The 13,469-nt window shown below is 39.9% G+C and overlaps 1 protein-coding gene across 1 annotated transcript in view; it reads right to left on the bottom strand.

The window, feature by feature from the left end:
* The window catches only part of LOC121875195 (ankyrin-3-like), a gene marked incomplete at its 3' end in the record, with an annotated part of 64,776 nt that extends 54,195 nt beyond the window's left edge, over positions 1–10,581 (bottom strand). Inside the window, 1 exon segment of the mRNA XM_042379644.1 lies at positions 8,138–10,581. Coding sequence (XP_042235578.1) covers positions 8,138–8,167 — 30 coding nt within the window.
* Between the last annotated feature and the right edge of the window lie 2,888 nt (positions 10,582–13,469).

Below are 13,469 nucleotides of genomic sequence, written 5' to 3'. Positions count from 1 at the left end.
CAGAAGTTGTTACAGATGTTTTTAGTTAAGGACCAAAAGGATTTCCTAGAGGAAGAATTCGTCAGGACAGCGGTCTTCCTTTTAATAAAATTCCGCTTGTCTTTACGAAGAATAGCTTTACAGTGAATCCTAAAGGTAATGAAAGAGGTGTGGGTAATAGTAGAAGGAGATAGTTTCATAGCTCGATATTCCCTATCTCTCACCCTGCAAGCAAGAGAGCAGAGCGTTCAAACCATGATTGTAATCTGAAAGTTTTGGTAGAAGATAGGATAAATGCACTCATACTGCCTTGTGTAACCCCAGCAATGCTGTCAGCACATACCGAGGCTTCCCGAGTGGAAACGCAACATTCATCCCAGGGAAAGTCGGTGAAAAATTCTCGCAAGGATTGCCAGCTTGCCCTCCGATAGTGCCATAGTTGACGTTTAGAGGGGGGCGGGGGAGGTGGTCGTGCCCACTTTGATTTAAAAGAAATAAGGTTGTGATGAGAAGACCCTAAGGGGGCAGAAATTGAGTATGAATAGTGTGAGGGGTTAGAGGTAAAACAAAGATCAAGAATGTTAGCAAGTTAATCGTTTCCATCAGGAACGCGTGTAGGATGTTTGATTATTCGTTCCAAATCATTAAGTAGGGAAAAGGAGAGTGCCTCAGCTCCACCTGGGTCATCCCTTGCAGAGCCAAGCCACTCTCTGTGATGTACATTGAAATCCCCTAGGTAGAGGATCTCGTTGTTGGGGTGTGTGGATAGCAATGATTTATGGCAAGAAGTGAGATACTCAAAGAGTTCGAAATAGTTGGTAGAGTTGGGAGAACAGTATAGGAAACAAAGAAAAATAGTTACAGTAGGTAGAGATATTTTGAGCCAGATGACATCATAAAGAGAAGATTCAAGATCCGTGAGTCGATGATTAAATCTTAACATAGCAAAGAACAATCCACATTAGCTCTGGGCCTCCCTCCGTGAGTCGAGCTATGGGTGTACGTGTGTTGCAGTAGGCGCATACACCTCCCTTAGAACGGAAGGAGGTATAAAGGTTGTAGTTGAAGAGGTTTGGGTGAAGCTGCTTTGGTCAGTTGAAGTTCGGAAAGTAGTAGGAGGTCGGGTGAAGAGGTTAATAGATGGTGCTCCACAGCAGGAAAATTGGATCTCAGTCCGCGAATGTTGGAAAAATTAAGTGTGAAAAAAGCCGATCCTCCAGCAACAGCGGTGGCGTCAGTTGAGGCCCCAGTAACTTGATGATCGGGTCGGCCGTGGGGTCCACAACTTTCCCGACCAGTGGGACCCATCCGAGAAGGCCTCGTTTCAATATTAATATCAACTGACATAGGAGAATAAAATAGAATGAATAAAACAGATCGGGAATGAGTACGGTTATATTTGTGGTGTTGTCAATAGTAAGAGAGAGAGTTGAGACCCTGCAATTGTGTGTAAATGAGGCAGAAAGATAGATCAGCAACCTGGGACTTGGTCACAATTTTCGTCGCATACCAAATTACAGGTTACAAATTATTCCATACCGATAGCCTAGGCAGATCAGGAAAGGAGGCGGGGTAGCAATCTATGTCTGGAATAATCTGAAGTGTTAAATAAATAAGGAAATAAAAACTGAACTGAATACGGAAACAATTTGGATAGAATTAACCGATAGCAATGAAAAATTAATTATAGGAGTAATATATAAACCCCCTAATCTTGATAGAGTTTATGAGTGACCCATTTTGAATGATATGCGCAGGGCTTCCAGACAGAGCAAAGTATAGATTAACACAGTATAACCTTTCTTTTCTCTATTTTTAATTTCTTTGTTCTTATTTTGTCGCCCTTTAGGCCTCGTTGTGGGTCGTTCCACCTGTGCCCGGGTAGGCTAATCCCCGAAAAAATAAGTCAAATAGACTGGACCGACCTTACGGGCAACTCAGAATCAGAGGATGTTCTTGAAACAGTTCAGGACTGTATCCTAAGTTAACATATAGCCGAACCCCTCCCGGGGTATTAATGTACTCGATTTATTTCTGTCAAACAGAGAAAAACCCATTAGTAATGTCGAGTTAAGGAATGAACTAGCTCACAGCTATAAAAAGGAAGTGAGATTCAAAGTAGACTTTAATGTCAGTGGCAAAGAAAATTTCGATGAAAGTCCCAGATTTCAGAATGGCAAACTTTGATAATTTGAAAAGACAGCTGAGAGAAGGGGTATCATGTTTGGGGGTGAATTACATGAACTCACGTGATGTGACCTCAAACAAAGTACCCGCAGAGGGCGACCTCACTTTACCTGGTTATCTGACAACGATAAACTTACAAAATATGACTGTTGAGGATGACCTGATCGCGAGATCTTAGGTTGACGAGTTCCACATCAAAGTAAATAATGAGTTACTTAATGCACAAAGGCAGAACATACCATACATAAAACTCAGATCAAATAACAACAATCCCGATTGCATAAATAATTATTTAAAGAATATAATAGGACAAAGGAGAAAAAATCATGGCAAAGTTTACCTTCGAGATTATTCTAAGGTATTGGCCAGTAGGGTTAAGACAGAGATAAGAAAAGCAAAGAATAATAATAAACTGAAGGTAGCAAGGGAGGCGAAGTAAAACCCCATGGGATTCTTTGAAAGATATCAAACTAAAACACGAGACAAGATTGGATGACTACAGTCAGATACCGGCGAGGTAACGGATAATGACGGAGAAATGAGCAACAATCTGAACAGATATTTTTCAACAGTTTTCACCACCGAAAATTTAAAAATGATACATGAGGCACCTACTATATACAGAGATAGTGAAGAAATTAGAGTAAGCGAGATAGTAGTCACTAGTAACGGTGTTAGTCAGCAAACAGACAAGCTAAAGCCTAATAAGTCACAATGTCCTTATAAGATATCTGCCAAAGTATTAGAAGATAGATCACTAACCTCTAACTACCGCAATAGAAGGCAAATAGCTAAAAACAATAATTTAAAGACTAATAAGAAAAGTAGAGGCTCATGGAATCGAAGGAGACATTCTAAAATGGATTAGGGCGTGGTTACAGAACAGAAAACACCGAGTAAGCATTAATGGCAATAAATCTGATTGGGGTAACGTCACCAGTGGAGTACCCCAAGGCTTAGTGGTCGGACCATTACTATTTATTATATACGTAAATAACATAGATATAGGCGTAGACAGCAACAGTAGTAAATTTGCTGATGACACTAAAAGAGGGCATTTAATGTATTTAATGCATTTAATTAAATCTGACGAGGACTCCGCAAAACTACAGGAAGATCTAAACATATTTTTCGCATGGTCTGCAAAATGGCAGATGAAATTTAATGTGGACAAATGCAAAGTACTTAGTCTAGGAGATGGAAACAGAGAAACCAGATATCAATGAACAACGTCCTTATAAAGAAATCCTACTGTGAGAAAGATTAAGGAGTAATGATAACTTGGAATCTTAAACCAACTCAACAATGTGCATTTGCTCGAAACAAGGCTAACAATGTACCTGCATTCAAAGAAAGGAGTAATAGCAATAAAACTAATGAGGATAAACTATATCTTGCGCTTGTGAGACTTCACTTGGATTACGCAGTTCAGTTCTGGCGACCATACTACAGAATGGATTTAAAATCCCTTGAAAGAATTCAGAGGAGAATGACAAGACTAATCCCGGGCAGGGAGCCTTAATTTGCACTCCCTCGAGTGAGGGGCGATAAGATCGAGGTGTATAAATGCAAGTCAGGGCTAAACTAAGGTGTTATAACAAATGTACTCAAACTAGCCATCCAGGAGGAAACTCATAGCAATGGTTTTAAATTAGACAAATTTAGATTTAGACATAAAATAGGTAAACATTGGTTTGGAAATAGAGTAGTTGATGAGTGGAGCAAGTTACCAAACATCATCATGAATTCGAAAACACTGGATAGCATCAAAGATACGTTAGATGGCTATATGAGTGATATGGGTTGGGTGTAAATGGGACTACACAGTATGGGTCAATAGACCCGCTCCAGTTTCCTGTATTCTTATGTTCTTATGCTAAATTCTATTCAAAATCACATGGAGAAGCACAATGCGATTAATGATTCCCAACATGCCTTCACAAGTGGGCGTTCATGTCTAACTAATCTACTAACATTCTTTTCATCTGTTTTCGAAATGAGTGGTTGAGAGGCACGATTATGTTGTGGTATACCTCGACTTTAGCAAAGCCTTCGAGAGAGTTCACCACAAAAGACTAATATGTAAATATGTAAAATGGAGGCTCATGGAATTGGAGGAAATATTCTAAAATGGATAAGGGCGTGTTTACAGGACAGGAAACACCGATTAAGCATTAACTGCACTAAATCCGATTGGGGTAACGTCACTAGTGGGTTACCCCAAGGCACAGTACTTGGACCATTTCTATTTATGATATACATAAACGACATAGATATAAGCGCAGACAGCAATATAAGTAAATTTGTTGATGACAATAAAATGGGGCGTGTAATTAAATCTGACGAGGACTCCGCAAAACTACAGGAAGATCTAAACAAATTTTTTGAATGGCCTGAATAATGGCAGTTGAAATTTGATGGGGACAAATGTAAAGTACTTGGTATAGGAGATGTAAACATAGAAACCACTTATCAGATGAACAACAACGTTATAGAGAAATCCGACGGTGAGAAAGATTTAGTAGTAATGATAAGTAGGATACTTAAGCCACGTAAACGATGTGTACTTGCTCGAAACAAGGCTAACAATGTAATGTGGTTCTTAAAACGGTGTGCCAGTTACAAGACTATCGAGGTTATCCTAAGACTAGAATATCTTACTCGTGTGAGACCTTACTTGCAATACGCAGTTTAGTTCTGGTCACCGTACTACAGAATCGATATAGAATCTCTAGAAAGAATTCAGATGGGAATGACAAGACTAATCCCGGGCATAAGGAACCTTGAGTACAGAGACAGGTTAAAGCATCTTAATTTACACTCGCTCGAGAGACGTAGAGTGAGGGGCTATATGATCGAGGTTTATAAATGGAAGTCAGGGCGAAACAAGGGTGATATAACAAAGGTACTCAAACCATCCAACCAGGAGCAAACTCGTACCAATTGTTTTAAATTAGACAAATTTAGATTTAGGGGTAAGATAAATAAACATTGGTTTGGAAATAGAGTAGTGGGTGAGTGAAACGAGTTACCAAACATAATCATTAACTGGAATAGGCTGGATATCTTCAAACATACAGTAGGTTGGATGGATATGTGAGCGATAGGGGTTAGGTGTAAACGGACCTGCCCAATATGGGTCAATAGATCTACTGCAGTTTCCTCCATTCTTCTGTTTTTATGTTATCTGATGTCATGTTGAATATCTTCATCGATGTCCGCGGTGGTGGATAGGTGGGAGGCAACGTACTGAAAGTGGATAACATGAGAGAGAGTACTACCGTTAACCTGGATGGATGGCGGAAGTGTGGTTGAACCAGGGACAGGCCCGCTGGAGTTTCCTCCATTCGTATGTTCCCATGTTCTTATCTCCGCTACCATATTTTCCACAACCACTCCCAGCCATCTCCACCATCATATCTTCCACAACAACCACTATCAACTATCTCCACCACCGTACAGTATATTCCACCACAATTACTACCAACCATCTCCACAATCAATGTCTACCACCCCCTCCCCCCCTCACCATCTTTCTTATCACCGGCATGACTACTCATCATTTCTACCAGCCCGATTATCACACTTTAATTCTACAACCAAAACCCTCTACCAAAATTTGCACTACCATTACCCAAACTCATAAGAACATAAGAACATAAGAAAATAAGGAGTCTGCAATAGGCCGGTTGGCCTGTGCATGGCAGCTCCTGTCGAGAGTTACTACCACTCTCTATCATCCATGAATCTATCTAGCCTCCTTTTGAAACTTTCCAGAGTTCCCGCACTTACTACAAAGTTGCTAAGCTTGTTCCACTCGTCCACCACCCTATTTGTGAACCAGTTTCTTCCTATCTCCCTCCTAAACCTAAACTTATCCAACTTGAATCCGTTGCTCCGAGTCCTATCCTGCTCGGATATTATAAGAACTTTATCTATATCCCCTTTATTGATTCCTTTCACCCACTTAAATACTTCTATCATATCTCCCCGCACTCTTCGTCTTTCTAGGGAATGCAAGTTAAGTTTCTTTAACCTATCCTGATATGGAAGGTTTCTAAGTCCCTGAATCATTTTTGTCATTCTTCGCTGCACCGACTCTAATGAATTTATATCCATTCTATAATAGGGGCACCAGAACTGAACCGCATAATCGAGGTGCGGCCTAACTAGCGCAAGATATAGTTGCAATAAGACCTCTGCACTCTTGTTACTTACACTTCTAGATATAAAACCCAATACTCTGTTTGCCTTATTTCGAACATTAACGCACTCTTTTCTAGGCCGTAGGTCCGGGCTTACAAGTACCCCTAGGTCTCTTTCACAAGTCGACTTCTCTAGGTTGATGTTGTTCAGGCTGTATACATTATAAGTATTTGTTCTTCCAATATTAAGTACGCTACCAACAACACCCCTTAACCATTCATCACCACCAACCACCATCTACATCACCAACCTTTTATTCCATCACTGGTATTTCTACCATCCCCACCGTCACCACCATCATTAATTCACCTCCTCCACCTCGCACTATCCCTACCAGAAACACTCTCTTCCCAACCACTACCAATACCCACCATTTACCTATGGAGGGTTGAAGTATTTCCATAAAAAATATTGGAACTGTTTTGTTAATGAATGAGTATTAAGTCTGTGACCAGAGAGTAATAGAAAAACTAAAGGGATCCAGAGAGACAGACAATGGGAGGACAGTTTTGTAAATAAGAACTGATGTAGAACTCTGTCAAATGTTTGGGAAATGGCAAGAGCTACTGCATGGGTTCCACCATTCGACCGCAAAATTATTTGTTATTTTCAAGATGTTTGAGAATCGGAATATTGATAATCATTTAAAAAATATTGTTGAGGTGAGGGAACTGGGCGATAATTTAAGGGTTCGTAGCTCTCACCGTTGAGGTTGGATTGGTTGCAAGATTTTTCAATGGAGAGAGGGCCACTGCTGTCCAAAGAGCTAATCTGAAGAGTTTGAGCAGAACAGAAAAAAGCTTAGAAGTACACTTTTTAGAACAAGCAGGGAATATCAGCTTGACCCAGAGCCAGCTTAGTTTCTAAGATATCCATGATTTTTTTCAAAAATATTTTAATTTATCTTTGCAGACCAAACTTTAGATCCTCTAGATCCAGATAAAGTATCATCCGCTCCTACTCCTGCAGGGCTCAGTTAGAGACCCCTCCCCCCCAAAAATAATAATAATAATGAATAAAAATAAATAAATATAAAATAAATAGTTTGTTCACCTGGGAATCAGAAATAATTGAATTGTCAGGTGAGTTGACAGAAGCAATGGATGGATGGCTACTCAAGTTGGAGCCGAATGCATGGAAGATAACCAGAAAAGTTGGCTGTTTTATTATTATTTTGTTATTGTTAAGGTGCTTAGGTTATATTTTACTTGTTGAGGTTGAATAAGATATATTAATAACTAATTTAGCTTTGTATCTTGTTTGTAGTTGCCAAGAGAGTGGATCTTTTTATTCTAGTGACCTTTTCCTCGACATTCACAGTTGCAGCACAGACACAACTTAACTATTTAGAGTGAGGAAATAAGATTTGTTAAAATGTTTTATACAGGTTGAAATCCATATTGATCGTCAGCAAAGAAGGACACCGCGGAAAAGAGAAATTAAAAATCCACTCCAGTTTGTCTGATCACAATGCCAGTGTTTGTCAAGGTTTAGAGATTACAAGGAAAACACAATAAAACTTTAAGTCTAACCTACCATATAGATTAGTCTAGTATACCAATCGATCATGAAGTAGTTATCAGCCTAGTGTCTCTAGACTATAAGTAACATTACTAACGTAATAGTTTTATAGTTTAAATTCAAGAAACAAGATTAATAAATTTATGAAAACACACAAATAAATATATTCCCAGTAACTGTTTAGTATGAGTTATTCAAGAAAATATTTATAAGGAGCAATAATAATACATGGTTGGTTTCTTACCTCTGATGCTCTCTTAGAATATTTGCCCATTGTTGTGGAATAACAATGAACACCACTGGCTCACTGTGTCCACCTTCAAAAACTCCTGTGTTAGAAAGATATAGAACACTAATCCTGTGTTAGTAAGATATAGAACAATACCCGAGTGTTAGTAAGATATAGAATAATACTGCTGAAGTTAGTAAGATATAGAACAACGCTTATGTGTTAGTAAGATATAAAACAATATCCCTTGTGTTAGTAAGATATAGAACAATCCCCGTGTATTAGTAAGATATATAGGCCTAACAATACTCCTGTGTTAGTAAGATATAGAACAATACCCGTGTATTAGTAAGATATATAGGCCTAACAATACTCCTGTGTTAGTTAGATATAGAACACTACTCCTGTGGTAGTAAGATATGTAACAATACTCCTGTGTTAGTAAGATATAGAACAATACCCGTGTATTAGTAAGATATATAGGCCTAACAATACTCCTGTGTTAGTTAGATATAGAACAATACTCCTGTGGTAGTAAGATATGTAACAATACTCCTGTGTTAGTAAGATATCGAACAATACCCGTGTATTAGTAAGATATATAGGCCTAACAATACTCCTGTGTTAGTAAGATATAGAACAATCCCCGTGTATTAGTAAGATATATAGGCCTAACAATACTCCTGTGTTAGTAGATATAGAACAATACCCGTGTATTAGTAAGATATATAGGCCTAACAATACTCCTGTGTTAGTTAGATATAGAACAATACCCGTGTATTAGTAAGATATATAGGCCTAACAATACTCCTGTGTTAGTAAGATATAGAACAATACCCGTGTATTAGTAAGATATATAGGCCTAACAATACTCCTGTGTTAGTAAGATATGTAACAATACTCCTGTGTTAGTAAGATATCGAACAATCCCCGTGTATTAGTAAGATATATAGGCCTAACAATACTCCTGTGTTAGTAAGATATAGAACAATCCCCGTGTATTAGTAAGATATATAGGCCTAACAATACTCCTGTGTTAGTAGATATAGAACAATACCCGTGTATTAGTAAGATATATAGGCCTAACAATACTCCTGTGTTAGTTAGATATAGAACAATACCCGTGTATTAGTAAGATATATAGGCCTAACAATACTCCTGTGTTAGTAAGATATAGAACAATACCCGTGTATTAGTAAGATATATAGGCCTAACAATACTCCTGTGTTAGTTAGATATAGAATAATACTCCTGTGGTAGTAAGATATGTAACAATACTCCTGTGTTAGTAAGATATCGAACAATACCCGTGTATTAGTAAGATATATAGGCCTAACAATACTCCTGTGTTAGTAAGATATAGAACAATACTCCTGTGTTAGTTAGATATAGAACAATACTCCTGTGTTAGTAAGATATAGAACAATACCCGTGTGTTAGTAAGATATAGAACAATACTCATGTGGTAGTAAGCTATATAACAATACTCCTGTGTTAGTAAGATATAGAACAATACCCGTGTATTAGTAAGATATATAGGCCTAACAATACTCCTGTGTTAGTTAGATATAGAACAATACGACTGTGTTAGTAAGATATATAACAATACCCGTGTGTTAGTAAGATATAGAACAAAACTCCTGTGTTAGTAAGATATAGAACAATACGACTGTGTTAGTAAGGTATATAACAATACTCCTGTGTTAGTTAGATATAGAACAACACTTATGTGTTAGTAGGATGTACCACAACACTCGCGGGTAAGTAAATTGTACCACAGCAGTCGAGGGTCAATAAGTTGTACCACAGCAGTCGTGGGTCAGTAAGTTGTACTGCAACAGTCGTGGTCAATAAATTATACCACAACTGTCGTGAGTCAGTATGCTGTACTGCAACAGTCGTTAGTCACTAAGTTGTACCACATCTGTCGATTGTTAGTAAATTGTACCACGACAGTCATGAGTGAGTAAGGTGTACCACAGCAGTCTTGAGTACCATACGTTGTATCACAACAGTCATGGGTTAGTAAGTTGTACTGTACCACAATAGTCGTGAGTCAGTAAGTTGTACCACAACAGTCGTGAGTCAGTAAGTTGTACCACAACAGTCGTGAGTCCGTAAGTTATTCCACAACAGTCGTGAGTCAGTAAACTGTACCACAACAGTCGTAAGTCAGTAAGTTGTAGAACAACAGTCGTGGATCAGGTCATAAGTTGCATGAGAACAGTTTTGGTCCAGTAAATTGTACCACAACAGTTGTGAGTCAGGTTTAACCACGGAGATATGTGTCACTTGGTAGTTTTACGCTTATTGTATTGTTAAACAACAGTTTTGCATTATTTTCATAACTTTTTCATTAGAAATAACCGCAAGGAACTGTACAATGATAACTGTTGATACACTACATAATGAACACTGACACACACAACCAGTTTACCATCACTGGTAGAGTAACTGTGTGGCTGGAGAAGCACTAAAAATATCACAGGAAGAGAGATATCTACTGTACATCTCGGGATTACCGGTATGACGAAACGTTGTGGTGTCTTAGGCTACGATGATTAAAACATTATTATTATTATTATTATTATTATTATTATTATTATTATTATTATTATTATTATTATTATTATTATTATTATTATTATTATTATTATTATTATTATTATTATTATTATTATTAGGGTTAGTATTAGTAGTATTATTATTATTATTATTATTATTATTATTATTATTACTACTACTACTAGTACTACTATTACTACTTTTTTTTTTATTAAAACGTGGCCTCCAGCCTCTCCCAATAGCCACACCTTCGCCACCATTTAATTACCTTAATATTAAATATCCTAGTACATAAGTAGCTATCCTATCTGTGTTAAATTAGTTGAGCCGCAGATCTATGCCGCATTTAGTGACAGTAGCCTCATAGTCAATATCTGCAGCAGTTGTCGGAGTTGGGGCGGAAGCTCTCGTTCCCCTGAGGCAGCGCAAAGCCGACCGAAGGAGAGAGAAAGACAGTCGACATCTCATCCAGGCTGTAACATAACTTCTGGGCTGCTGCTTCTGTTCGGAGATCACCTCCGCGAGTCTGGCGTAGAAACATCCTGCACTTGCTCCCATCCCACCAGAGGTTGTGAACACTCGAAGAGTGAAGCTGCCTTGATCAACGTTTTGAATTCCCTCGCCATATGCCCTTCTCTTGTCGTTCTCGTTCCTCCTATGTGCAGCATCGAGAGCTAGGTTACGGTGACATGCGACCATGGGATCAAAAATCCAGATGTCGAAGAAAGCTCGCTGTCCCCGCGTTCAGAATCCTCGAGCACTGACGTCCACACGGGCTTCGTTAGATGTGTTTGAAGTCCTGTGTTGGAAGATCTCACCATCCAATGGAAGGAGGGTCGGTTCTACCATGTCATCCCGGCAGATTTCCTTCAACATATTTGCTGTGAGATCCCTTACCTCGTCATGCCTCATGCATATGAAGCCCCCCTTCTGCCACACCATGGCGTGATCGCCATCATAGGAAGAGCCACACACGCATTGGGAGGGCAAACCTTCTACTGGCCGACCGTACCTTAGAGCAATGGCATCTGTAAATTCTTGTTTATTAAGACTGAAACCATTTGCCCTTATCGGTAACGTAATTAACCAGTTCGAGGCGCCCACCTCCTGTGCTATAGCTACTTTTTTTTTCAAATTTTCTGGTACCTGCAGCAATAGTTGCTGCAACTTATCATTTTGGCAGTGCTGTCGATCTGTCGTAATGGACCTACGAATCTTATTTACTGGATTTGTTAGTCCCATCCCTCCCAGTCTTGATGGAAGTGCAAGAAGTGCTCTTTCTGCTGGGGTTAAGTCAGGGTGTTTCACTAATTTGGGAATGAACATGACACTGATAGCTTCTTCCAGAGGGTGGAGGAGTGGTCCGATATCAGGGATAGTACGCATCAGGTAGTTCCAACGATGCTTGACTCCATGGGTGAATGCAGCAAAGGCAGCATGTGGCTCTGTGATAGTAATCTCAGACAGAGCTTGGATTTCACTAACCCACTCATTCACCTTTCCCGCTACGTACTCGGTCTTGAAGTCCGCAGTGCCAATTTCTGCGCCTAGATGTCTTTGGCCGTCCTTAGTTATTTTGACCTCACTTCCGCCAAAAACCTCCATTGCCCGTTCATAATGTTCTGGCTTCACGATGAGGAAGGACTTGCTGGCATTTGGGTGGTACCCTATTTGTGGACCTCGCGATGTTACCAAGTCCCACCACTTTTTGATGCCCTCCACTTTTCCTACTTCTGTAAGGTCATCAGCATATACCACTTGTTTGACCCCAGTTGTTTCAAATTTTATTTCTTGTTGGAGCACTGATAGGCCAATTGCATACATTGCCATTGCAACAGGGTCTCCCTGTGTTGTTCCCTCGGTTGACTGTAAGATGGTATCACCTCTTAGAGCCTTGTTGTTTACTACATAGAGGTCTGATGGATTCCTATATGAATTTTCAACATACATTGCAAAGCGTGGACACTTGATCTTGATGTTGTGCAGTGCAGCCTTGCGGTTAAATATGTTGAATGCGTTTGAAGCATCCACCAGGAGAACGGCCTCACAATCGCGTTGCTCAAATATCGTTCTCATGGCGTGAATGGCGGCCTCCCCGCCAGCCTGGTGGCCAGCAGACACTTGTAGGTTTCCTGCTGCTGCCCTGACATCATCCTTTACCACCTCCATTATGCATTTTCTGATGATCCGCCTCAGCCCTTCCCCCACCCCTATAGGCCTACATCCTGGTTTCTTTTCCAGAGGAATAAGGCGGCAGGCCGTCAGGGCCTGGAGGTGATGGCAGCAAGAGGATGCAAGCTTTCTTGCAAGGGTGGCAATGGCAGTGCAGAGATCGCTTGCTACAGGGCCAAACTTGTTTGTGCTGAGGATGACTCTCCAACCGTTTGCATCCAGACCTGAAGGGCCGGCTCCTCCTCGAGTCTTCAGTGCCTTTTTCCACACCATCTCTCCTGTTATTTTCTCGAACAGGACAGCGTTTGGTGGGATATCTACACCCTCGAACCTGATGCCTTCTTCGTCGCTTGCAGGGGGATGTTTCTCTTTCAGTAGTTTTAATGTCTCTCTGTTTATTGGCATCACCCCACCGGAGGATTCCTCTGTGAGAGATATTACCGCCAAAGACACTTTTCCCACACGCATTTTGTTTCCAAATTTTCTTGCCACGTCATCAGTGTTTTGCTTTCCGTCACCCGTAATTTTTAGTCTCTCCTGCACTGTTCTTGCTTCACATAGGAGATCATCAAGGGCCCCAGTCTGCCACATTGCCAATCTTCTCTTCATT

Source organism: Homarus americanus, unplaced genomic scaffold (assembly GCF_018991925.1).
Source record: "Homarus americanus isolate GMGI-L3 unplaced genomic scaffold, GMGI_Hamer_2.0 scaffold36970, whole genome shotgun sequence".
Classification (NCBI taxonomy): Eukaryota; Metazoa; Arthropoda; class Malacostraca; order Decapoda; family Nephropidae; genus Homarus; species Homarus americanus.
The sequence above is the reverse complement of the archived record's forward strand: the minus strand, read 5'-3'. Positions and strand labels throughout refer to the sequence as shown.